We start from the raw sequence: 26,944 nt of genomic DNA, 5'->3' as shown, positions 1-26,944 counted from the left end.
CAACCATAGGGTAGGAGGGAGTGTCTGTAACACCAACCAACAAATAAGTTGGTCACTCAAGAAGTTTCAAGACTAATAATTGCAGATAAACAAGGTAGCAAGAAAAATACAGGTCTTTAACCTTAAAATAGTTTATTTAATACAATTAACAGGATTAAAGGCCTTAATAAGCCCTTCTAATGCAAGGAAATCATAAATCTTCCTAGTTTTATTTACATCTATTTTCACAATTTTTCTTGCATCAAGTAATCTCAGTGATCCAAGCTTATTATTTTCAGCTATCAGTTGTTCTTTTATGTCCAAGTAATTCTTTGGAAAGAGCCTTAAGTTAGAGCACAGTACTTTTTCATTATCATTTAGCAGATGGAAGCTAGGTAGATCAACTATTTCTAGAGGCATAACAGTCTTTCTGTGTTTTTTCATTTGACCATCTTTTGTGAAGAATACTCTGCTCTTAGATGGTGATTGTGATTCAAACTTCTGTGACATGGCTTGAGTGGCATTCCTCTGTTCCTTCATAACCAGGTCATGTTCCTGCTTCATACTTCTGTACAATTTAGCTCCATACAAAGTCTTTATACCCATTTTGCGGTATTCCATCAGTCTGAGTAACCTTTGCATTAGCTCTTCTTCCAAGCTCAAAGATTCCATAAAGGCATCAAACTGCATGCCCGTCATGAACTGCATAAAGGGATACAGTCTTTCAGACTTCTGCCGTGTTAGGGTCTTGTCAAACTTCTGCACCCAAGAAATGAGCTTATTAGGCATTATTAGACCATGGTTTTGTATAATTTTGTACCTTCTTTTCCTTTCCCTAAGCCTTGTGTTAAGAGAATTTATAAGAGAAACTTTTAATTCATCCATTAAGATCTCGTCATCTTCATCATCATCATCTGAGTAGTCATTCTCAATGTTGAAGATGGCTTCAGCATGGTTGTCATAGCTCAGTTCGAACTCGGATCTGTATGCGTTGTAGCCAGCCAGGTGTTGGTCTGAATGGTTGTTTCTCGGGGGATCCTTACTGACCTCCATGCTGTACAAGTATGGAATCACAGGCTTCGGGAACATAGACTGATCCGTGTGCGGTAGTATATCCAGCTCCTTGCACTGAACATTGTCAATGTAATATTTCTTGTAGTGCTCCTGACATTCTAGCTTTGACCTTGAGTGTACCATTTTGGATATTTCTTCCCAGTTTCCATACCCATAAATAGACATAGCAGAGAGCAATTTACACTCTTCTTTAGCCGTCCAGTTACAGTTGTCGAAAAGAGGGAAGTCATTCCTCCTTATAGCATACTTGTGGTCATTTTTATGTGTTTTCACCTCTTGTCCGGTGGAAAAACACGACGTGCAAAGGTTTGCGTCACATTCGCAACACTCCACGTACGGCTCCTGAGCGGTTTCTCCGCAAGAATGACATTTTACTTGTAATATATCTGTGGACATCATGATTTATGGGAGAATCACAAATTAATATTTTTATAACATAGGACACCTTGGCACACTGGTATTAAGACCTCATCATTTATTATTGTGCTGTACAGACACTGTTATCGATCAAATATACATAGCTAATTATCAGAACAAAATTAACAGCAACACAAAGAATATTATCTAGAAACAACAAAACTTTTGGTTTGGCCGGTCGCGGTCGATTTTATTTGTTTTGGTGTCTGTGATTTTGACGGGAAATGATGTGATTGATTGAAGGGTGACAGGTGAAAACATATAAAATCCTCTGAATAATAACTTATTTGTATTTAAATTATTATTTATTTGAACAAATAAACATTGATGCAAGTTTTTGTACAATGTAAATACGAGTATCGAAAGTATATTAAAAGAGAAGACTCATTTGAAAAGTATCTTATAATAAAAAGGTCACTTCAATCAAGTCTGCACTGTCTGCACGCAATGATTGGATTGAAAATTTTGAATGAATCGTAAACTGAATGACTACTGCGAACCTAGCGGATTTTTTTAGTACTAAAATTTTGTATTCGTCGAGTTGAATGGAGAACCACATTTTTTCGTGTTTTTCATGAATAAATTTGTCTAAAATCTTTCAATTTTTCATTGAGGTAAGTTTGTAAATTATCCCATTAGTGTTCAATTACTTAACAAAGGATTTGCAAAACAATGACCGTAATGATTGTGTCTTTCATTTTGACCCAGAAAGTGATGTCAATCAAAGCCCGGTTTTACTGAGTAAATTTACATATTTACGTAGTTTTTTCAGGCTTTGGTTGTTTTCTGTGCCTTTCCTTGACTTTATAAAGAATTCATGAACACAGTGCCGTTGTTTTTGAAGTGGTAGAAAGTATATTCACTTGCAAGTTTGTACATTTTCGCCCGGCCTGTGAACTTGACATATTTCCCTACAATTCGATGGGCTAAAAAATATGATTACGTTTATCTCTATGCTATCAATGTTGTTATCGTATAATTTCATCTTATATCGTTTAACAATTCCTCAAGATACATGTATCAGCAGCACTAGAAAGTTATGTTTTTCATGCTAAGAAAGGTATGTCATTCACCACCCATCAGTCTTTGTCTTACTAGAACTTTTAATATTATTCTTTGTTGACATTTCTTAGTTTTCTTATTCATTACACAACACTCATGTTTCATCAGAAAGTTCAAATATTGTTGATACAATTGTTATCATTATTCTTGATAACCACATAACCTTTAAATTTGTTACATGACCAACAGATTATCAAGAAGAAACTTAATAGTTGCCATTAGAATTTGAAACTTTCATTGTTCAACCTTTGTAAGTATCACCTTTTTTTGTTATTAATTTGTCAATTTTTTAATATCTACATCACATTTCTATTTACATATTACAAAAATGTAAACACAACAAAATAATTATAATAGCATTTTTGTTGAATTCTTCATGAACTACAAGATTTTGTATCCAACAACATACACAAACAAATAACACATTGTCACACCGCTCCACCATCTAATCCTCACATATGTATTTATGTATAAATAACTATGTACATACACACATGCACTCATGTGGGTGGCCTCCTAAAAATAGCCACTGTGTCAGTTGAAAGTACACACACACTCCGGAGCTCAGATTCAAAATTCTCTTATCATTGTCATAAGATACAGTTTTAATCAATGCAGCAGATACTATTGATAGTGTATTTTTTATTGTTTTCTTTCAAGTTCATTACTGTTGCAGAGATAAGTGGTAGATTGTGAAAATGAAAATCAACTATGATGTGTTGACTGATTATTTTTATTTGTTTTTGTGTTGTGATGCTTGGGTTTAGAAACTTTCTATTGAAGGTAGGCATCATTTACCAGTTTTATGAGATAAACATCAGATTTCAGCTGGCTCAGCCAAAATTAAACTATGAACAAAGTTATCAAACATATTTCTTTTGTGTACTTTAACAAAATATAACTAACTGGCTTTCAAATTGGCAGCCTCCTCTTCAGCTGTACTAATTACTCCAAAGTGAGCATATTCCTCCAAAAGGTTACCTTTAAGTGGTGTCCAAAATCCATGGTTCCTCAAACCAATTTCATCTAAGCTTAAAAAGATAGATAACTCATTCCCTTCAGGACAGTAAAAACTTAACAATGAATTGAAAATATAATATTTATCTTTGTACAATATTATACAATTCATTTGTACCAAATACAAAAAATATAAAAAAGCTGCCTATTATTCCTTAAAGCATCCTCAACCAGACCTTCTATTTTTATTTGTGCCTTATAAAATTATTGACAATAGCAACTTTTACTTAATATCTCTCATCATCTTCCAGTGTTGCTGGCGAGTTGGAGAAATGCACACGGCCAGTACTGATGCGAACACAAACGGCGCCAATCCCGCGCGGGATAAGGTGGCCATCCTCGATGCCGGATCACAGTATGGAAAGGTAAATTGGCACTGAGAGTGAATTTAAACTTACAACTGAAAAATCTGTATGAGGGTTGTGTGGTGGGCCCAAGGAAATGAGTAGATTGATTTTATTTTAAAAGTTTTAGAAATAAAACATTTGTAGTTGTAAGGCAATAAGGTAATAAGGCAGCACAATTTCGTAAGATGTTGTATTATTATAAATTATAACATCACAACACAGAGAATATAATTATAGATAAATTAGATAACTTGTCACTATATGTAATATAATATGAGTTACAGTGAAACTTGGTCTAGCAATTAGCAGTACTAGCCTAAGTTTCACACCTTCCCCATACCAACTTGTCATTCATGTTGAATATAAAACATATTACAACCAACTTAACCTCCTCAATCTACAATCCCAGGTGATAGACCGGCGGGTCCGCGAGCTATGCGTAGAATCCGACATCTTACCTCTCGACACTCCGGCATACCATCTCAAGGAGGGCGGCTACCGCGCCATCATCATCAGCGGGGGACCCAACAGCGTGTATGCAGAGGACGCGCCCAGATATGACTCTGATATATTCAAAATTGGACTGCCTGTTTTGGGTAAGTCACTGTTTGCAAACTGGTGTCATAGATGTACATTTTACCCCGACATGTTCAAGTAGCGAGTCTATTTTGCCATGCCTGGACTTCTCAACAAGGCAATACGAGACGTATCCATGCCAGTCATTCAATAAAAGTGTAAAAAAAAAAAATGTTGCACCAAACACCAAAAGCTTCACGTTGCGTGTTATGAGATTTTGTGAATGGCTATTGAAAACAACCCATTAACAGCACCATCTACTGTTACATCCCAGAACTAACTGTGTCCTTCCACATCATCATTATCAGATCCTGGAATCCTTAATCAGGGACATCAAGCTCGAAGAGTAGATTTCCACTTTGACCGTTCCTTACAGGCTCAGAATAACAACCTCGCTATTCTTTCCCCGCAGGCATCTGCTACGGCATGCAGATGCTGAACAAGGAGTTCGGCGGCTCGGTGCTGCGCAAGGAGGCGCGCGAGGACGGCCAGTACGACGTGGAGCTGGAGACCACGTGTCCGCTCTTCAAGTGAGTACACCCGTTATATTTTACTTATTTAACTACCTCTATCTGAAGTCCAAAGACTTAGAAGTAGCCACAGTAAAAGAGGAGATAGAAAGTTACCTTAAAAAGAAAGAAAGAAAGAAAATACATTTATTTCACACACACACGGACACAACACAAAAATAAATAATAAAACAAATAATAAAAAAGGTAAAGGAAAATGTGCAAGGGTGTTGCTTCCCGGTGCAGAAACGGGTTCTAGCTCAGCTTGGTGCTATGATAAACCATAGCGCTGGTTTTCAGCTAGAACCCTGGTAAAAAGCTGTAAAGGCCGCCTGGAAAGACACATAAATCCACTATCAATAGAACTTTAAATACTGACAAAAAAACGGGCTACGGTAGCCTGCGAGCTTCTCTTCATCTTAAGTTTTCCCATGGATATTTTGGGACAAAAGGCCTATATGTTAACATAGTGTAAATTTCTTACATACAAACTTGATCCCGCCATTGTCCCGTAAAAGAGTAACAAACATCCGTACTCACAAACTGACAAGAAGTATTGTATTGTATTGTAATTATCTTCTCTCTACCCCACAGCCGCCTGGAAAAAGTCCAGCAAGTGCTCCTAACCCACGGAGACAGCGTTCAGAAAGTGGGCGAGAGATTCCGCGTGGGAGCCCACTCTAGTAGCAACATCGTCGCAGCTATCTACAATGAACAGATGCGGCTGTATGGAGTGCAGTTCCATCCTGAGGTGGGTTCAGTTATAAACCTAAAAACAATTCCAGAAACATGTAAGTAGAAAAAAAGGCGAAAGTAATATCGCTAACTAAAAACTGAGGCACCCTGAGTAAGTCACTTTCATTGTTACGACGAGCCCGACACACACACATTCACACTCAAAGTCAGTCAGTTCACGTCGCACGTACGCACCCACACACCCACACACTCTTATGTCGCCGCCATTGTGGTGCCTCAGTGTTTTAGTAAGCGAGATTTCTTCCGCCTTTTTTTCTACTTTCATGTCCAGAAACAGAGTAGTAGATTTCAAAATACGGTAGCAATATGCCTGTAAAGGTGAACGCACAGAGACAGCGTTCAGAAAGTGGGCGAGCGGTTCCGTGTGGGAGCCCACTCGAGCAGCAACATCGTGGCCGCCATCTACAACGAACAGATGCGGCTTTATGGAGTGCAGTTTCATCCTGAGGTGGGTTCATGAATTTAGAATTTAACTCGACAGAATATAGTTCAAAACACGGTAAACGCACGAAGACAGCGCGCTAATGGAGATTACATACACATAAACTCTCTTTCCACCAATTAAATCGCCGATTTAACGCAAATCGCGGTGTATTGAAATATTTTGTATCTACATTGATAAAGATGCTGTCTAGCAGCCTAAGGTGCGACCCCATTCATCCGATTTCCAGATACGTAGAAACCTCTTAACCTTGCCTTTATTGTCACCGAATAATTTTAACTCACTTGTTGATAAGTAATTCGATAGGCGGTTCGCTGTGATTGCAAGCAAGCCAGGCCTGATAGCCAACTATATGTATTTCTATTGACTAAACCCGTGTAAACCCTCCACAGGTGGACCTAACCCCGAAAGGCAAGCAGATGCTGTCCAACTTCTTGTTCGATATATCCGGGCTGTCTCGCTCGTTCACGCTGCGCTCGCGCCACGACGCCATCTTGCAGCATATCCGAGATACCGTCGGGGAAGACAACAAGGTTCTGGTGAGTAATGGACGGTTATTTAGCAATTTTAGAAGAAGCATGAGGGTATGTCACTGAAAGAGTACTAAATAGCAGCGCTAAAAGCTGCTAAAAGAGCGCAAAACTAGCGGGCTTTAGGTATGCGCTCTTTATATCTATAGGGCTGCAGCGCAAAACTATTTTATATACAGCAGCCAGCCGCCCCTATTCCTAGTTCATATAAAATAAATTACATTGGAATGGCTTATACATAATGAAAGAAACAAGACACTAAAGGCAAGCAGACGCTGTCCAACTTCCTGTTGGACATATCCGGGCTGTCCCGCTCGTTCACGCTGCGCTCGCGCCACGACGCCATCCTGCAGCATATCCGGGACACCGTCGGGGAAGAGAACAAGGTTCTGGTGAGTAATGCTACCGGACCACGATGTCAATTCACAGTAACATCTTCATGCATACCAAATTTTATCAAAATCCGTTCCGTAGTTTTTACGTGAAAGAGTCACAAACTTTCGCGTTTATACCATTGGTGCGGGGAAATGCGGTCCTCTGCGCCTGGACAGCCATCTAGTAGTTCCCATAAAATACATTGGATTTATTATGTTACAACGAAGATACTTTTACCTTCAGTCCGTCATAATGAAAGAACAAACAAACAACTGCGCATGTTTATTTGTCTCAGTGACCCGAAGTGTGCATTGGCTTCAGGTACAAGAAGCAATAGACCCCGACCCCTCTTTCCATTAATAATCATATCTATCTGTATTTATATTTATTTACTTTCTAGGTGCTGGTGAGCGGCGGCGTGGACTCCACGGTGTGCGCGGCGCTCATCAGAAAAGCGCTGCGGGAGGACCAGGTCATTGCGTTGCACATCGACAATGGTAAGATATTTCTTAGTTAGGTAATACATTGATAGTTAGATAAATTATTGATGAATGAAAATGGTCTGCAAGAGAGACTATTTTCACATTTACTGCCAAGTTTCCCTTATAACTTTATTTTTAACCGACTTCAAAAAAAGGAGGAGGTTCTCGAAAGCATTACGCGTCATCTGACTAGCTCTCACCTTAAGCTACATTTTATGGCACCCTTTTAGTACATACCATGTAAGTTACTTTAATACTACACCTACTGCTCACATTTACTTACTAATTCTTTCGTATAACAAGCTTAACTCATTCAAACACAAAACAACTACATCAAAAACACAGCAAACAACATGCAAACTCAATACAAAACCACTAAATCTATTTACAAACACCAAACACGCTACACGAACAATCCACCACAAAATTCTTGACAAAGTTAACATATTACATGACTCACTAACTCACACACACCAAAGTACTAAATCATTACTCTACCCTGATAATTTTCGATTCTACAGTTAAAAATTTAATAGACGATATTGATAGTACCTCAATAAACAGTAGTTTTTTGGTAACCGACCCAGAACTATGCAAAACAAAACTTAACTTAAGACGTAACAATCTCACCATAATAACCCAAAACATAAGGAGTATTAACAAAAACTTCGACAATTTTTTAGTACTACTTACTAGGTTACAATTTACACCAGACGTAATAATTCTCACGGAGTGCAGACTCACTAAAGATGTACCACCACAGTTCCCTTTGAATGGGTACAATCTATACTACTCTAAAAACTACTTAAACCAGAATGATGGAATAGTTGCCTACTGTAGAAATAACATAAAAGTCACAGTTGAAGAACCGCAATTTGAAGAATCTAACTGCCTTATTCTAAAAATTGGTAATGATATAATTATAACTTCTATTTACAGATCTCCCAGTTTCGGCAATACAGATAAATTTATTAACTCTCTTGACCTCACTCTGACTAAATATTCCACCGCTAAAACTAACATAATCATTGGGGATATTAACATAGATATCAAACCAAATAATATCTGCAGACACAGTGACAGATACCTAGACCTGACAGCTCTACATGGCTACTATCCTGCCCATTTATTTCCTACCCGTGAAGCGAACTGTCTCGATCACATATTTATCAAAACTAACAAAACGAGCATAGCAGGAGTATGTCAGACTAGTGTAACTGACCACTCCACAGTAATGATTTCTATTGAAACGCAACTAATTCGGACCCCACCTTTACCGAGAACAATAACAAAAGTAAACTACGAAGATATTGAAAAAGAACTACTAGAAATCAAATGGGACCATTTCTACCAACTCGAGGATCCTAACATTGCCTGCGACTACTTTATTGAAGTCCTCTCAAAGTTGTATAACAAACACAAATCTACTTACAAAATACCTCACAGAGTGTATAGCATGAAGCCCTGGATAACCCCTAGTCTGATCAAATGCATGAAAAAAAGAGACAACTTACATAACAAAGTCAATAAAAACCCAAATAATGAAAACCTTAAAACATCTTACTTCAAATATCGTAATACTTGTAACTTCATCCTTCAAAACCTAAAAACTAAACACGAAGAAGAAATTATTGAAAAAAACATAGGCAATCCCAAAAAATCTTGGGAGGCAATTAAGTCTATCTGCCACTTGGATACTGGAAAAAAAAACATGTGTTGATCTCCTTGGACAATCTGACACTCCATCCTCTGCCCTAAATTTAGTTAACAACTATTTTACCTCAGTCGGTAGTAAGCTGGCTAAAGAAATACTCACGTTAACGAATACAACAGAGCAACTACTCGCATCAAATATGGAAGTAACCTCAAGACCACACTCTTTCTCTCTTTTTCTAACTCCGACTGACACAGTCGAAATCACTAAATTCATAATGAGTCTTAAATCAGACGGCTCACCTGGCTGGGATTTCTTGCCACCTAAATTCTTCAAAAACGTAAAACACTTAATTGCAGATCCACTCTCACATCTCATCAACCTTAGTTTATCATCGGGAACTGTTCCAGAATCACTTAAACTATCCGTAGTCTGTCCTATACACAAAGATGGTGACACGACTGATCCTAGTAATTACAGGCCAATCTCCTTATTGACTGTAACGGCTAAAATACTTGAGAAAGTAGTCAACCACCGACTGGTCAGGTACCTAGAGTCTAATAAACTGCTTGCTGACAACCAATTTGGGTTTCGAGCTAAGAGATCCACAGAGGATGCCATCACCCTACTCTCAGACACAATAGCTAGCTCACTCGATCAAGGCGACAGGTGCATTGGTGTCTTCTTGGATCTCAAAAAAGCATTTGACACCGTATCAATTCCTCTTCTTTTAAAAAAGCTCGAGGCTATTGGAGTGAATGGAACGGCACTCGCGTGGTTTACCAGTTACTTGACAACAAGGCGGCAATATGTTAAGCTAAATAGCTCAAAAAGCGACACAATGTACACACATTTCGGAGTCCCGCAGGGTAGTGTGCTTGGGCCGACTCTGTTTCTAGCTTACATAAATGACATATGTGAGATGGATGCAGAGTCGGCTCAAATACTAGCTTTTGCTGATGACACGGCACTACTGTTCAGGGCAGACACTTGGGAAAACGTCAAGGCTAAGACGGAGAAAGGATTGGCCAAAGTATCTCAATGGCTACAATCAAACCTCCTCACACTAAACACTTCCAAAACCAAATTTTTATGTTTCCACATAACTGAAGCATCAAAACCAGATGACTTCATGATCAAAATCCATTCGTGCAAAAATCCCCACAATGTCCAATCGTGCTCCTGCAGTCACATTGAACGGTCAAAAAACATAAGATACCTAGGTGTTATAATCGACGAAAAGTTAAACTGGTCTTCCCAAATCGCGGCTTTAGTGCCAAGAGTCAGGAAACTCCTTCATATATTTAAAAGACTCCGAAATTCTGCAAATAGGACGATTCTGAAATCGGTGTACCTTGCATTATGCGAGTCCATTATCAGCTACTGCATCGTGGTTTGGGGAGGAACCCACAAAACCACACTTATAAAACTCGAGCGTGCGCAAAGAGCTGCACTAAAAGTTCTTCTCTCCAAGCCTTACCGCTTTCCAACAACTGAACTTTATCAAGAAAGCAAGGTCCTGACTGTCAGACAAATCTACATTCAAAGAACTGTCCTAAGATTTCATAAAACATCTTTAGTAACCCGCTTAATTACCAATCGGCCAAGCAGATTCGAACGCTGGCACGTTCCTCAATCAAGAACAATATTTGCGAGCCACTTTTACAAATTTAGGAGCCCTATTCTTTACACTAATATTAACAATACCCTACAAATAGTCAATTTAAGAACCCACAAATGTAAAACGACTTTGTACAAATGGCTACTGCAAAAAAACTATGTGGACACCGAACTCATTCTGTAACCAAATAAATTTTATTTAATTAGAAGATTCCCTCATAACATTACAATTTCCCAATAACACTACTTAATAAATAAACAAATAAAAACATTATAACAAAAAAAAATAATAATATATAGGTATAACAATATAAGTATATTACTTACTAACATCATTAAAATATTTACTTACATCTCACTACTACTCACCACAAATCAACACTAATCTTCAATACTCACATATACTATCCATCACGCACACTCACATAGCTTGGAAGCCATCACGTGGTACTAACAAATATACTTCACGACCCTAGCTGTAGACACACGCCGGATGATGTTTACTTCAATATTGTTCTTTAATGCAATGAGAATACAGTAGAAGCATAATTATATTACTTTTTCAATAGACACAAATATTACTATTACGCTATTACGAACATTTTTCTGTATCATGTTGAAATGTTTCACTACCTACCCAACTTGTGGAATAAGTTGTATTGTAGACTTTATTTAAATTCAATTTGTAATACCTAAGAAGCTGTTTGCGATAAACATGTTATACTTACACCTATTTAAGTAGTTTAATGCACCTACCTAACCTAAACTGTACGTAACTTAATTAGTTAGATACTTACCAAAGTAACAGTAATTTTAATAGCAGTAGCAAGTAGGTACATAATGTAAAACTAACACCTACATAAGTAGAACCTATCTATAATTAATATTAAAACCTCTGTCTGCGACAAAAATGAAATACTTACCTACTATGTAATGTAATGTACCTACTTACTCAGCCTGCACGTACGTTATAATCATTTTATTAGTTTACCCTAAGTACTTACACGAAAGATGCCTGGCTACCCATAGCACAGGGTATCCTAGTTTGGGAGCCAGGAACCAAAATGTACCTACTTATGGCTAATAAACGTTTTTCATTTTCATTTTCATTTTCTCAATTCGTCGGGATCTTTTTTTTTATATTTTTTTTTATGTATGTTCACCGATTACTCCGCCGTTTATGGACCGATTTTGAAAATTCTTTTTTTGTTGTATTGCATTGAGCTCCCAGGTGGTCCCATTTTTTTTTCAGAATTTTAGTTCACCCCCAAGGGTGGGTAAAGGGGTAAAAACAGGGTATGAATTTCCATTTTGGGCACCTAGTAACCGATTCTAATGAAATTTAGAACGTAAATATAGTTCTTATAACAAAAAAATATGATGGTGACCTTGAGCTGATCTGATGATGGAAACGGAAGGCAGTCAGGGGAACTCCTCAACGGTATATAGCAACTACTTCGTGTTTAGGCTTGAATGATTCGTATTGATTAGTAGGACTTTTTGGTATCATTTGCACCTTACTTTTGATTGAAAATTATTGCAAATAAACTAAAAACTATAAAATAAAATAATAATTAAAAAATATTAAAAACCGACTTCAAAAAACCACTAAAATGTAAGAAATAATTTAAGGTTTACACAAATTCTACTCGTATGTGACAGTACAAATATACCTAAGCAGGAACTGTTCTTTTTTGAAGTTGGTGCCATATTTCTTTAGATTACTTTGTCACCGCACCAACATTTGAAGTCGGTTTTTAATTTTATACTAGCTGTTCCCGCGACCTTCGCTTCGCCTTAAAAAGTTTTCCCATGGGAATTCCGCGATAAAAAGTAGCCTATGTTCTTTCTCATGATCTAGCTAGACCATATGTATTTCATTCAAATCCGTTCAGTAGTTTTGGCGTGAAAGAGTAACAAACAGGCAGACACACTTACTTTCGCATATATGTATAATATTAGTAAGGATTCGGTATCAATAAATCCCTGTAATGATAACCCTTTTTGCAAATCTTTATAACATACTCATCATTAATGTGTTTCAGGCTTCATGCGCAAGAACGAGAGTGCGAAGGTGGAGCGTTGCCTGCGCGAGCTCGGAGTCAGGCTTCACGTCGTCAACGCGGGACACCAAGTGAGTACAACATTTCATTATGTCTTTCCATCCTTCTTATGATCATCAGCCTATAGCAGTATACTAATGGACGTAGGCCTCTCCCAAAACACGCCACTGAATGCGATATATAGCTTTCCGCTTCCTTCCATCCATCCTTTATATCGTCTATCGTTATCTATATGTCATAGTTTAGTTGGCTTCTGACTCTCAATAACACCTACATACATCATCAACCTAGCATCATCCACTGCTGGACACAGGTCTCTCAAAAGAACCAGCAACAATCTGTCCTCGGCCTTTCTCATCATGCCACTGCCTGGACGTCTTTGCGTGTGGTGTGGGCTCGACGGCATCTGTTCGTGGTTTCCACTCGTGGTAGAATAGCTACCCCTTTTGTGCCCAACCGTCATTTGTTCAAGACAAGTTACTGCCACTTAATTTTAAAGATTTTAAGAGCTATGTCTATAACCCCAATTTTCAGACGATTACGCCGAATTCACCCCAGTTTTTTCCCCCAGTTCCGTCAAGGCAGCACGTCAATCCGTGACGCGAGCGGGCGCGGCCGCCAGACGGCGCTGCTGTGCCAGACCACCTCGCCCGAGGAGAAGCGCAAGATCATCGGGGACGTGTTCATACGCGTCGCCGAGCAGGCCGTGCGCGACTTGCAGCTGCAGTGAGTGCCCACTGCTCTGTGTAGGCGGACAATGATGCTGATTCTGAAGGCAGAAATTCTAATTTTAACGCTGTCAAAGTAAAAAATTTGCTAGCATAAAATGACATTTACGGAAACAATCATAGAGTCGAATTTTAAACAAAGAATTTAAGGTTTTGACAGCTCTAAATTTAGAATTTCTGCCTTCAGAATCGACATCAATGTAGCTATAGTGCCACAATCTTATCTGTTCCGGTGTCAGCGTCGCTGTGATCGAATCCAGTGTTGCCATCGATTAAATTTTACCAATTTGTGGTTTAAACGACAATGCATTTCTGCTATTACCTATTGTTATAATTAGGTACATTCATAAGTATAGATAAATCAAAATATAGGGTCGATAGTAAATGGAAGAGGATATAATATATCAAACGACATTTGTTGTATGGAAAATTTATCCACGGCGAACAGAAATAAAATTAGTTCTGATTATGTTCTGATGTAGGAGATTAAATATAGATTACAATAATACCTATAGGTAATATATTATGTGGGTCGTGGGAATAACTAGATACGATTTAAAAAACACTATTAATTATTATTTTTGAACAGTTTATTTTACATTTTCTAAAGTAACAAGAAACAAGAGCATACAATTAAAAGAAATTCAGACAGTGTGCAAAGGCTAATTCATCATCATCATCAATATCATCATCATCAAGACCCATCACGTCCCCACTGCTTGGGGCACGGGTCTCCTTCCAAAGGCTAATTTTAATGCCAAAAAGCAATTCTTTCAGCCAACTCTTGATAGGTTGGGAAAACAATGATCATAAATCAAATCAAAAATTATCATTATTTCGTCTAAAATCGCAGCAGGTGTGCGAAATTCTTTTTGGTATACTGCCAAGATTTAAAGTATCATGTCATGTCCTCACACCTGTAATCAAAGAAAAATAAAGATTATATACTTTTCATCACAAGTATCACGACACATCCCGTCCCCGCTGCTGGGGCACGGGCCTCTCGGGAAAATATTTAATAAAATTACATGGAGTGGAGCGGTGGTAGCTCAGTCGGGTAAGCGCCCGCTTCTCACGCCAGAGATGCGGGTTCGAATCCCGGCGCTGACATGTACCAATGAGTTCTTTTAACTTAAGTACAATGTATATCATCGCTCTTACGGTGAAGGAAAACATCGTGAGGAAACCTGCATATCTAGATCTAGCACATCTAGATATGTGAACCCACCAACCCGCAGTGGACCAGCGTGGTGGGAAATGGTCCCAGCTTAGGAAGGCAGTTTAGACCTTGGGGATATGCACAAAGGTTCCACTCGAGAGAGCCAGGTGCAGGTACTTACACCCCCACAGAGAATAGAATAGAATAGAATAGAATACATGGAGTATATGGGTAAAATTATTCGTCATATTTGGCAACACTAACCTAGTAGCCGCTGCAACTCGTTCTTTCAATTTTTCAAACGGAATTAAAGGCGCCTGAATATGTTATTCTTCCTACATAAAAGCAAATATATATAGTACTACTTTTCTTGCATCACATTACAGCGCTTTTGGCATTATTTCACCCAGAAAAATCACTAAACAAATTAAATTACGTAGCGTCAGCCTCTTCGCAGAAATTGACAACTCAAATAACGCACAGAGTATGAAATGACGTTTGACAATGACGTCTCGTTGTTGCACATTTTGACCACCGGAACAGATAAGATTGTGGCACTGTAGAGTCATGTGACAGCTGTCAAATCTATAGATTTTATTATACATACTAGTGATGTAACGAATATTCGCATTCGCATTCGCGAATATTCGCATTCGCATTCGCGAATATTCGCATTTTTTTGGATATTCGCATTCGCAAAATTTTGTGCGAATGTTTGCGAATATCAGTACTTATTAAAAAAAAACTATTTGAAAATAATGGTAGATAGGTTAACAAAATCTAAATCCATTCGTCTATAACCTTTTTATTACAAGTTACCCTGTTAATCACATTTCCAGTCTTACTTTATCATTTGGTATTATTTATTTACTTTGGGAAATGAAACTTTACATATTATAGTTAATAGTTTCATAAGACCTAAACATAATAAAAAAGCGTATTTTGACAGTATACAGGGTTATTTGCAAGTAGACCTGATCCTGTCAGGAGGTGATAGAGGAAAGCCTTTTTCAGTCGATTGAACCCTATATTGCATTATCCAAAACTTAACCATTTCTAAAATATTTAATATTTAAGTTTTTTTTATTTTTTTTTGTCAAATTGTTATGCTTAACACCATAAAAAAAATAAAAAATAGCCATATTTCAATATTTTTTTAGTTGTTTTGCATAAAAAAGTGTAAAATAATCAAATGTGCGTTAATTGACTTAAATTAGACATAAAACTTACCTCAAAAGAGTTAAACATTTTTTTTAAATATTCACAACTTAAAAAAAGTTTAATTTAAAAAGAATATCATACGACAATTTTTTACGCACTTCAGCTTTAAAACATTATCAACTTATAAGCTTTCAAATAAGATATTTCAATATCAAATCGATTTAGGTATCACCAACATATGGCCAAAACAACCAGCACAGGCGGACAAAATTCAATAGGAAAACTAACAATATTAGCCCAATTTAAAGGTAAAAAGTGTGATTGTTTTCAGTCCTGTTGACTTTAGTATGGAAACCCCTATTGAGTTTTCTCCGATTTCTCTGGTTGTTTTGGCCATATCTTAGTGATACCTAAATCGTTTCGATATTGAAATATCTTATTTGAAAGCTTATAAGTTGACAATGTTTTTAAGCTGAAGTGCACAAAAAATTGTCATATGACATTCTTTTTTAATTTAACTTATTTGTTTTTACGTTTTGAATATTTTTTTTAATGTTTAACTATTTTGAGGTATTGTGTCTAATTTAAGTCAATTAATGCACATTTGATTTTTTAATTTAAATTAGTTTTTTTAATTTAATTTAAATTAGTTAATTTAAGGTGTCACTTATTTATGCAAAACAACCAAAAAAGTTATTGAAATAGTTTTTTTTTTATTTTCAGTTTTAAGCTTAAAATTTTTGAAAAACATAAAAAAACTTACATATTCAATATGTTAGAAATGGTTAAGTTTCGGACAATGCATTATAGGGTTCAATCGACTGAAAATGTCTTCCTCTATCACCTCTTGAAAGGATCAGGTCTACTTTACCAATAACCCTGAAGTGTCAGAGCAAGACAGCCATAGATTTAAATATTTTAAATGTTTCGTGTAAGTCGTCCTCAGAAACCGCACACAGTCGCAATGTGTCGTAACAGTTACGGGGCTAACTAAAGTGTACTTAAAATAAAACTGCGACAATTATTGGCTAGTCTGATTCGGAATGCGTCTAGAACGGAATGTACCTCGTCCAGTACTAGATAGTCACCAAACCATGCAAATGGCCCCAAATTTTAACACAAACTGAATATTCGCATTCGCATTCGCGAATGTCGATATCAGATATTCGCATTCGCGAATGTCCAAAAACACACATTTGTTACATCACTAATACATACTAGCTGATCCCGCGAGCTTCGCTTCGCCTTAAAAAGTATTCCCGTGGGAATTCCGCGATAAAAAGCCTACGTGTTAATCCAGGGTGTCGGCGAGCTCCATACCCAATTTCATTAAAATCGGTTCAGCCGTTTTGTCGTGAAGAAGTAACAAACATACACACTTTATAATATTCGTAGGATTATGTTAGTTTTTGAGAAAAAAAAACCATGTGTCAATCAAACATCATAAGACTCGTGCTGAATTGTACAAAGTATTTGGCATTGGGTTCGCATTTTGGTTGTGTCTATTAGAGCGATGCCATGGGAGCGTTGCACCGGCGGTGTTGCCTAAAAGGCCTCGCATGCTCCTTTATGGAAGCTTGACTCTAGTGCGAGAGCTAGATGAAAAATTCAAAGTAAGGAAAGAAGGTAGATAAGATAGTTGTCGCTCGGAACTCAATACACAGTACATTGTATGGAGTTGAAGCAAATTACTATGAAATCCTACATCGCGGTATTAAAGTTTTTCAGCTAACTGAAATATATAGAAATTCCCGACGCTAATTCCTAGCTAGTATTAGTTGCATGCTTAGCCGTATTGTTTGTTTCCAAATTATATTGTTAGCATTGGGAAGAAAAGAAAGAATGTTGATCGTAAGCTTCGGCAATATTCTGATACAACTTCCCTACAGCAAACACTGCATTAGAATATCTTCACTGATCTGAGTCTTTCAGTGGAGCTACACAATGTAGAACAAAACTTATAAGTTTGGGTTATCTAAACCATAATCCCTAGATAATCTTTAGTTTTTGCCATAGAGGGTGAATGTAATGATAAACTTAAACACTTTCTCAGGCATGAGGCTGTTTTTAACAGCATGGAGATTTCATCACGCACGCGAAATTTACGCCTTTTTACCGCGTTTCGCGAGCATTTATTATTCCACGTTCGCACAATGAATACTAGTATATAGCGTGCGAAGAAATCCCGCGTGCATGATCTTATCCGCATGCTGTTAAAAACAGCCTGACTACGCAATGTAACATTCTAAAAACTGATTTTGCGAGTATCCCACTAGAAACAAATGCTCAGTTTACCGCTACAAATAATATAATATAATATAATAATATAATATGTGGGGACATCTCACACACGGCCATCCGACCCCAAGCTAGGCAGAACCTGTGTTATGGGTGTCGGACAGCTGATATATCTACACAAATACATAGATAGATAGATACTAAATATAAATATCAACACCCAAGACCCGAGGACAAATATCTGTGTTTAAACAAATATCTGCCCCAGCCGGGAATCGAACCCGGGACCTTCGGCTCAGTAGTCAGGGTCACTAACCACTACGCCATTCGGTCGTCAGATGAATCGACCTTTCACAACCTCTCATTTTCCCTTTCCAGAGAGGACCAAGTGCTCCTAGGCCAAGGCACGCTCCGGCCAGACCTGATAGAGTCAGCGTCGTCTCTCGCGTCCAACAACGCAGCAACAATCAAGACGCACCACAACGACACGGAGCTGGTGCGCGCGCTGCGAGCCCGTGGCCGCGTCATCGAGCCGCTCAAGGACTTTCATAAAGATGAGGTGGGTTTATTGCCAGATGTGTCTTAAAACCTACCTTCTACTATTAGAAGGTAGGTTTTAAGACACATCTGAATCCCCACGACCACATCTGATTCGGGTAAAGCTAGCGTCTATAGCCGGGATATAGCAAAAGACGGATCGCGCGCATTATATAGCACTTTTTATAGTGCAACAGTGTCGCCACCTAGCGGCAACACAGTTAAGTATCTTTAAACGTCAGATGAGTCTTAAAACCCTCGATTTTAGGCGGTTTCTCGTGGCTATTCTGGGATAGCAAGTGTCTTATAGTAGGGATAACGCGATAGTTTCGCCACCTAGCGGTGACACAGTTAAGTATCTTTAAACGTCAAATGTGTCTTAAAAGCCTCCTTTTTAGAAGCATTCTAGTGGCGATTCTGGTATAACAAGTGTCTATATTAGCAAAATAAGGACCGCGCGCATTAAATGGCGCATTTTTATAGCGTGGCAGTGTCGCCACCTAGCGGCAACACAGTTAGTTTAGTACCCCCTGCTCGCACGGCGGGAACAGCTCATAGAGTGGGCCTCGTCGCTCGCGTGCAACAACGCGGCCGCGATCAAGACGCGCCACAACGACACGGAGCTGGCGCGCGCTGCGGCCTACGGCGAGGCATCGAGCCGCTTAAAGATTTCCATAAAGATGAACTAAGTTTCTCAACTTTTTGCTCATTTACTTCCTGTCTTTTTTTTGGGTTTCCCATTGAGATTTCGGGGAAAAGTAGGTTATAGAACTCAGGCATAATATAGCTGTAGAATCATAAGGATCGCGCGCATTAAACGGCGAATTTGTATAGCACGTCAGTGTCGTCATCTAGCGGTAACACAGTTAGTTTAGTTGTCACCTATCGAACGTTGGCAAGAGGTCATAGAGTCACCGTCAATTAACGGTAAATAGCCTCAACTCACTTTTGTTATTTTAAATTAATCCGTGCGGATAAACGGCGGTCCTATACATATTACAAAAACGCCAGATTTACCAAAACAGCGATCTATCACCACTATAAATTATCCAAACTACTCCAACTATCCCAACACACAATCATTTAAAACCTTCCTTTTTGTCTCCAGGTGCGAGCCCTAGGCGTGGAGCTAGGGCTGCCGCCGGCGCTGGTGGAGCGGCACCCGTTCCCCGGGCCCGGGCTCGCCGTGCGCGTGCTGTGCCAGGCCGAGCCCTACGCCGAGCGGGACTTTGCAGAGACACAGGTACACTGTCGATGATGGACACTAGGTGGCAGCCCTACGCCGAGCGGGACTCAGAGACACAGGTAGCCCTAGCGACCCACTAAATGGGTCACAATACCACCAGCGACAGATAACCAATCTACAATCCTTGTCGTCATCGCTTACCTGTTAGAGTCATACAAATATGTCATTTTTGACATAGCAATCTGACTAACTGGCCTATCCATGGCAACAAGCTCCAAATGGCTCTAGTTTTAAACACCAACAAGCTAAGTCAATTTTCTTGTTAATTCGGTGATAGATACTAGGTGGCAGCCCTAGGCGTGGAGCTAGGGCCCTACGCCGAGCGGGACTTTGCAGAGACACAGGTACAGTGCTCCAAAATTGATAATGCGCATATAAATCTTTGACAGATCGGTTGTTTTCGATTATGTGACACATGATATTGACTCCTATTTCTTTCGAACAAGGTGCAAAATGCAAGTGTTTTTTCAAGGCTCTTACGATTTAATGATTCGGGTGTGAAGATCTGCATGTGCATTATTAATTTTGGACAAGTGTACACTGTCGGTGATGGACACTAGGTGGCAGCCCTAGGCGTGGAGCTAGGGCTGTGCCAGGCCGAGCCCTACGCCGAGCGGGACTTTGCAGAGACACAGGTCACTATAGCCCTGCGACCTGCTAGATGTACGCAATAATACGGCTGTAATAGTAATTTTGCAGCCTACATACAGTAAACTATAATAAAGAATTTTGATTTCTTTATTTGATTTACTTAAGTATATCTCAAACGCTCTTTCTGAAAATACACTGGGCCCAGATTCATTTTCGACACACACTTTTTTAACTAGTACATACACTATTTATCTATCGATACCCTAAATAGTTTTTATCTGCCCACTGCGTACTTTTTTTGTTGAATGTTTACTATTTAACCACCACTCGAGCCAAGAGGTGCCACTACTCGAGAAAATGTGAACTTCTTCAGTTGCATGTAAACATTTAAAATCCTTACTAATACATAAACTAATCCTACGACATAGTTCAGTTATAGTCGTAGTTCAATGCTAAATATACTCCTTATATCATTCACTAATCTCTAAACAAATCCCACCTCTCACAGGTGATCGTCAAGATAATGGTGGAATACGCGTCAATGTGCGTCAAATCCCACGCTCTGCTCGGGCGAGTGGCCAACGCGAGCACCGCGGCGGAGCAGGCCGAGCTGCGCCGCATCTCCAGCAAGACGCCCGTCGCGGCCACGTTGCTGCCCGTCAGGAGCGTTGGCGTGCAAGGTGAGACTGTAGTTCCGTATGTAATAGTGACAATAATAGCGGTGCTAAGATGTATAACTCTACCATGACCCCACTGCCGGTCGAGTGTTGGTGTGCAAGGTAAGCCTAGAATGGCTTCTGTAGATCATAGTAAATATAATACACCCTATGCCTTACCAGAATGCGTGAGCAGACGATCCCGTAGGCAGTAGTGGTGATAATAGCGGAATAGACAGCTGCGACGTATATCTAGCAAGATGCCAGTAGTGGCAATCCTGCTGCCAGTTAAGAGCGTTGGTGTGCAAAGTGAGCACTGTATTCTGTAGGTAATAGTGGTGGATGTGCGTCAAGTCGCACGCGCTGCTCGGGCGAGTGGCCAACGCGAGCACCGCGGCGGAGCAGGCCGAGCTGCGCCGCATCTCCAGCAAGACGCCCGTCGCGGCCACGTTGCTGCCCGTCAGGAGCGTTGGGGTGCAAGGTGAGACCTTTGTATTGTATGTAATAGTAACGATTATAGCGGAGCTAAGGGATATAACCGCCCGTAAGAAGTGTTGGTATGAAAGGTGAGACTATTCCGTAGGTAATCGTGTTGATAATGGCGATACAGGTTTAGTTAGAACGTATATCTAGCAAGATCCCAGTAGCGGCAATCTTATTGCCGGTTAGGAGTGTTGGTGTGCAAGGTAAGCCTAGAATGGCTTCTGTAGATAATAGTAAATATAATACACCCTATAGCCTTACCAGAATGCGTGAGCACACGATCCCGTAGGCAGTAGTGGTTATAATAGCGGAATAAGCGAAGCAGGTAGCAAGACGCCAGGAGTGACAAGCCTATTGTCGGTTACTAGTGTTGGTGTGCAAGGTAAGACTGTATTCTGTAGGTAATAGTGGTGGATGTGCGTCAAGTGGCACGCGCTGCTCGGGCGAGTGGCCAACGCGAGCACCGCGGCGGAGCAGGCCGAGCTGCGCCGCATCTCCAGCAAGACGCCCGTCGCGGCCACGCTGCTGCCCGTCAGGAGCGTTGGCGTGCAAGGTGAGACTATTCCTTAGGTTTAATTATCTACTATATAAAAATAAGCCGGATTTCGTTCCTGACGCTATAACTCCAGAACGCACGACCGATTTAGCTAATTTTGGTCTTGAATATTTGTCGTAGTCCAGGGAAGGTTTGTAATGAATATAATACACCATATAGCAAGTCCTAAATGCGCACACAATCCCGTAGGCAATAGTGGTGCTAATAGTGGAATAGGCCGAGTTACAGCGTTAGGACTGTTGGTGTGCAAGGTGAGCACTGTGTTCCGTATGTAAACGTGTTGATAATGGCGGAACAGGTTTAATTAGAACGTATATCTAGCAATACTACTGTAGCTATCATTAACTTTAGTATCACACGCTTATACATTATAATTATATTCAGCCAGTGTTTATAGTGTAACACAGTGAGTAGGTTTAACAGTAATAGTGGTGGATGTGCGTCAAGTGGCACGCGCTGCTCGGGCGAGTGGCCAACGCGAGCACCGCGGCGGAGCAGGCCGAGCTGCGCCGCATCTCCAGCAAGACGCCCGTCGCGGCCACGCTGCTGCCCGTCAGGAGCGTTGGTGTGCAAGGTGAGACTGTAGTTACGTAGGTAGGTAATAGTGAATATAATGCACCCTCCAGCCTGTCCAGAGCACACAATCCCGTAGGCAATAGTGGTTTTAATAGCGGAATAGGCAGAGTTACAGCGTCAAGGCGCCCGTCGCGGCCACCCTGCTGCCCGTCAGGAGTGTTGGTGTGCAAGGTGAGTTCGTATTCTGTAGGTCATAGTGACGATGCGGAGTTAGACAAGCTAAGAGATATAACCGACCGTAGCGGCAACCCTACCAACCAAATAGTGTACCTAAACGACCTTGACCTACACTGCACTGATATTTTAAAGAGGATTTGAACGTTTCCCTGTAGAGCTGCGTAACATCTACTTACACCGATTTCAAAAATTCTTTCACCACCAAAACCACCAGAGTTATAGTACTTTTCATCCCAAACTCCCACGAACAACCCTGTAAAATATCCTCAAAAGTCACTACTTAATGCTCACAATAACACAATTTCCAGGTGACTCGCGAACATACAGCTACGTGGTGGCGCTGTCCACAGAGCGGTACCCGCCCGACTGGAAGGACATGGCGTATCTGGCCAAGCTCATACCAAGGGTGTGCCACAATGTTAACAGGTTCGTTACATTATATTACAAATAGTTTATTCAAAGAAGAGTTTTGACTAAACTTGTAGTGGAAATTACGCATGTTTGTGACTTTTATGTTTTTATGAATAAATTATTAAAAATAAGAAGAGTTTTTAGAACTACTTTTTGACCATCAGAATGTAAATGCAGTCTGATAGCCCACTGCTGCACATGAGCATTCTCTAGAACTGGGGGGTTCTTGCTATAATATTCACACAGGTTGGAAATATCACACAACACACATTTAACCCTCATTGTTCGGGCTGGGAATCGAACTTGGTACCCTCAGCACAACAGTAAGGATCAAGGTTACTAATCACTGCACTATGCATACAAAATTACTACTAATACGTTTGACTGACGATCGTTTATTTACATTTGAATCTTATCTTTCCCACAGGGTGTGCTACGCGTTCGGCGGCCTCATCAAGGAGCAAGTGACGGACATCACGCCCACCTTCCTCACGGAGCAGGTCATCTCCACCATACGGCAAGCTGACGATCTCGCCACACAGGTAATTGTGATATTTATAAGATTTTTAGGGGGTGCATGATTTCATGCCACTTCGGGTGACGTTCGTTATCACCTGTTTGTTGTATACGTGCTAACGCCAGTGTGACTGTCTGGTACTTCCAGACTTGTAATGCAACGTAATTATAAGTTACAGTTGAGTACAAGTACACACAGGCCTTTTGTGCATTCAAGTGTAGAGGCATTTTATGTTTTATTAAATATTGTTGCTGAACTACCATAGAACCACAACCCCAGTGGTACAGACACTGTACCACAGAGGTTCATCACCTGTCCACAACAACTTACGTAGCTACGCTCATATTATATCCTATTTTTAATGATTGATTGATATTATCTACTAACATAGGCTAAGACTCACTGTTGCTAACAAATTTATGGATTTGAATTATCTGAAATAAACGAAATTATTATTATTATTATAGCTAGTCATCTACCATACACCGCCGCCACAACTACTCCATCTCACAAAAAACCTTTTCCCTCCCCAGGTGCTAACCTCAAGCGGCATATCCTCGCAAATAGCCCAAATGCCGGTAGTCCTGATCCCCGTGCACCTAGACCGGGACGCGGCAGCGCGCGCGGCGTCGTGCCAGCGCTCACTAGTGCTGCGCCCGTTCTGCACCAGCGACTTCATGACGGGGCAGGCGCCGCTGCCGGACACGCCCGCCATGCCGGCTCATGTTAGTATAATACTAACTATAGTGTAGAGGGGCCACCGATAAAAACGTTAAATATGTATTTTCGACACTATCGTGTCTCCGCGCGCGGCCGCACACAGAGAGACAGCCGGGCCCAGCACAAGCAGACGGGATGGGCGCGGTGCTGATCCCCGTGCAGCTGGACCGGGACGCGGCGGCGCGCGCGGCTTCGTGCCAGCGCTCGCTCGTGCCAGCCCGTTCTGCACCAGCGACTTATATACAGGGTGTTGCAAAGCTGTTGTAACTATACAGGGTGTTGCAAAGCTGTTGTAACTATACAGGGTGTTGCAAAGCTGTTGTAACTATACAGGGTGTTGCAAAAAGTGTATACTAAGTTACCTTCGTGTGTATACAGGGTGTTGCAAAAAGTGTATACTAAGTAACCTTCGTGTGCTACAAAGTTTCTATGGATATTTTATTCGCGAATTTTTACATACTGCTTAGTAGCTTTTCGGCTTAGAATGCGATTTTTGCAACACCCTGTAGCTTTCATGTATTTTTGACACTACTGTGTCTCCTTGTGCGGCCGCACACAGAGAGACAGCCGGGCCCAGCACAAGCAGACGGGATGGGCGCGGTGCTGATCCCCGTGCAGCTGGAGCGGGACGCGGCGGCGCGCGCGGCGTCGTGCCAGCGCTCGCTCGTGCCAGCCCGTTCTGCACCAGCGACTTATATACAGGGTGATGCAAAGCTGTTGTAACTATACAGGGTGTTGCAAAAAGGGTATACTGAGTAGCCTACGTGTGCCACAAAGTTTCTATGGAAAATGTTGAATCTAATGAAAACGACATGCCCGCCATGCCGGCGTACGTGAGTGTTGTTGTTGCTATATACAGGGTGTTGCACAAAGGGTGCTACAAAGTTTCTATGGAAAAATTTCGCGAATTTTTACATACTGATTTCATTTTCGAGCTTAGATAGATCATGCGCACACATAGGATTCGGCTTCGTATACTCTTTTTGCAATAGCCTGTAGTGTAGCCGATAAAAACGACAGAAGAAAACGATACGTATCGCTTTCCATGCGTTTTTGTATCGTTCCGCGTAAAGCCGTATGCAGAATGAAAGCAGAAGGTATAGTTTATATTATATAGGTACGGCGCTTATAAGTTTCCAACATTTTCTCTGTATACAGCCTAAGTGCTGCGTTTCTTGATGTTTTCAGTAAGCAGCTTCAAATTAAAAGTGTCTTATGTCTCAACACTTCATATATTTGTTGCAGGTGGTTGACAAAATGCGCAAAGAGCTGATGACAGTGCCCGGCATCTCGCGGGTCCTGTACGACCTGACACCGAAGCCGCCCGCCACCACCGAGTGGGAATGATGCGCGCGCGCATCTTGTTTTATATAGTTTTATACCGACCGCCAGCGCGGCCTAGACCACCTCCTTAATGCACCGCCGACTGTTTATTGGTTAATTGAATGTGTGAGTAATGTTGAGACGGCTAACAGCGTTTTTCGTACGTTAGGAAGTTATCAAAGGTTGAGACGGAAATATAAGTAAAACGATATTTGCCGATAAACTCGAAGTCACATGACTAGTAAAGTAGTAACAATGTTGGTATAAATTTACAATACATAGACATCGAAGTAAGCGAAACCTTAGAAATCTCAATTACAATTCAACTGATGTTCAGTCAAAAAAGGTGACATTAATTCGAGGTCGTGCCGGGCCGCGTCAAGTAAGCACCGGGGCAGTGGTCCGTTCGTAAATCTCCAGTGTTAAGCCTAATAATATATGAATATTATGTATAGCTTTACATTGTTACACGTAGTTATACACATTTTGTGTAGGTACCGTTTCTATGTCTCACAGTATGGCAATGAAATGGCCTGTGGTAAAGACAATGTTAATCAAATGGTATCTACAGGGAAATGGTAGAACAGCGTGTCCTCACTTAAAGTGCCTGGACTAATAACTTACGAATATCTATTCGATCTGCCTTTTATAAATAATAAAATGGATACCTAGCTAAATAATGTCCTAAGCAATATTGTGTTCAAATAACAGATAGCAAAGCTAGTGTTTGTTTTGTTTTAAGTCTTTGCGTAATTGGATAGATAAAGTCGCTATTGACTGTTGAAATGTGTAATATAATGAGTTTTTTTCCATTGTTTTATGAAATCACTTTGTTGTTATTGTATTTCACACGATAGAATAGATCAATAGACTATTTTAAGTTTTGCGGCTTGTATGGCTGGTATCAGTTCTAAGGGTTTTATTATTTTTAGACGTCCAACCCTTAATCAGTCTAAATCTAG

The 26,944-nt window shown here is 40.2% G+C and overlaps 2 protein-coding genes across 6 annotated transcripts; one reads left to right on the top strand and one right to left on the bottom strand.

Annotated features, from left to right (window-relative positions):
* Nucleotides 1-115: 115 nt before the first annotated feature.
* On the bottom strand, nucleotides 116-3,145 carry LOC105397442 (transcriptional adapter 2A). 2 transcript variants are annotated; one of them, XM_011569467.3, is made up of 2 exons: nucleotides 3,023-3,145; nucleotides 116-1,428 (listed from the first exon to the last, which is right to left on the bottom strand). In XM_011569467.3, exons 1-2 carry the CDS (start codon nucleotides 3,026-3,028, stop codon nucleotides 133-135), a joined length of 1,302 nt encoding a protein of 433 aa, XP_011567769.3. In that variant the 5' UTR covers nucleotides 3,029-3,145; the 3' UTR covers nucleotides 116-132. The 2 variants fall into 2 exon arrangements, with proteins under 2 accessions (XP_011567769.3, XP_037973051.2); XM_038117123.2 differs by lacking the exon at nucleotides 3,023-3,145 and having other exon boundaries at nucleotides 116-1,693.
* LOC105393083 (GMP synthase [glutamine-hydrolyzing]) lies at nucleotides 1,944-26,839 on the top strand. 4 transcript variants are annotated; one of them, XM_048626393.1, is made up of 17 exons: nucleotides 1,983-2,084; nucleotides 2,722-2,782; nucleotides 3,801-3,914; nucleotides 4,306-4,492; nucleotides 4,885-5,002; nucleotides 5,576-5,732; nucleotides 6,572-6,718; nucleotides 7,485-7,581; nucleotides 12,886-12,974; nucleotides 13,475-13,629; nucleotides 18,568-18,748; nucleotides 19,835-19,969; nucleotides 21,072-21,243; nucleotides 23,320-23,437; nucleotides 23,850-23,964; nucleotides 24,473-24,664; nucleotides 25,905-26,839. In XM_048626393.1, the coding sequence occupies exons 3-17, from the start codon at nucleotides 3,822-3,824 to the stop codon at nucleotides 26,004-26,006; spliced, it is 2,058 nt and encodes a 685-aa protein (XP_048482350.1). In that variant the 5' UTR covers nucleotides 1,983-2,084; nucleotides 2,722-2,782; nucleotides 3,801-3,821; the 3' UTR covers nucleotides 26,007-26,839. The 4 variants fall into 4 exon arrangements, with proteins under 4 accessions (XP_048482342.1, XP_048482350.1, XP_048482336.1 ...); XM_048626385.1 differs by lacking the exon at nucleotides 2,722-2,782 and having other exon boundaries at nucleotides 1,944-2,084; XM_048626379.1 differs by lacking the exons at nucleotides 1,983-2,084; nucleotides 2,722-2,782 and adding an exon at nucleotides 2,150-2,530.
* Nucleotides 26,840-26,944: the final 105 nt, after the last annotated feature.

The sequence above is a fragment of the Plutella xylostella genome, chromosome 3 (genome assembly GCF_932276165.1).
Source record: "Plutella xylostella chromosome 3, ilPluXylo3.1, whole genome shotgun sequence".
NCBI lineage: Eukaryota > Metazoa > Arthropoda > Insecta > Lepidoptera > Plutellidae > Plutella > Plutella xylostella.
The sequence above is the reverse complement of the archived record's forward strand: the minus strand, read 5'-3'. Positions and strand labels throughout refer to the sequence as shown.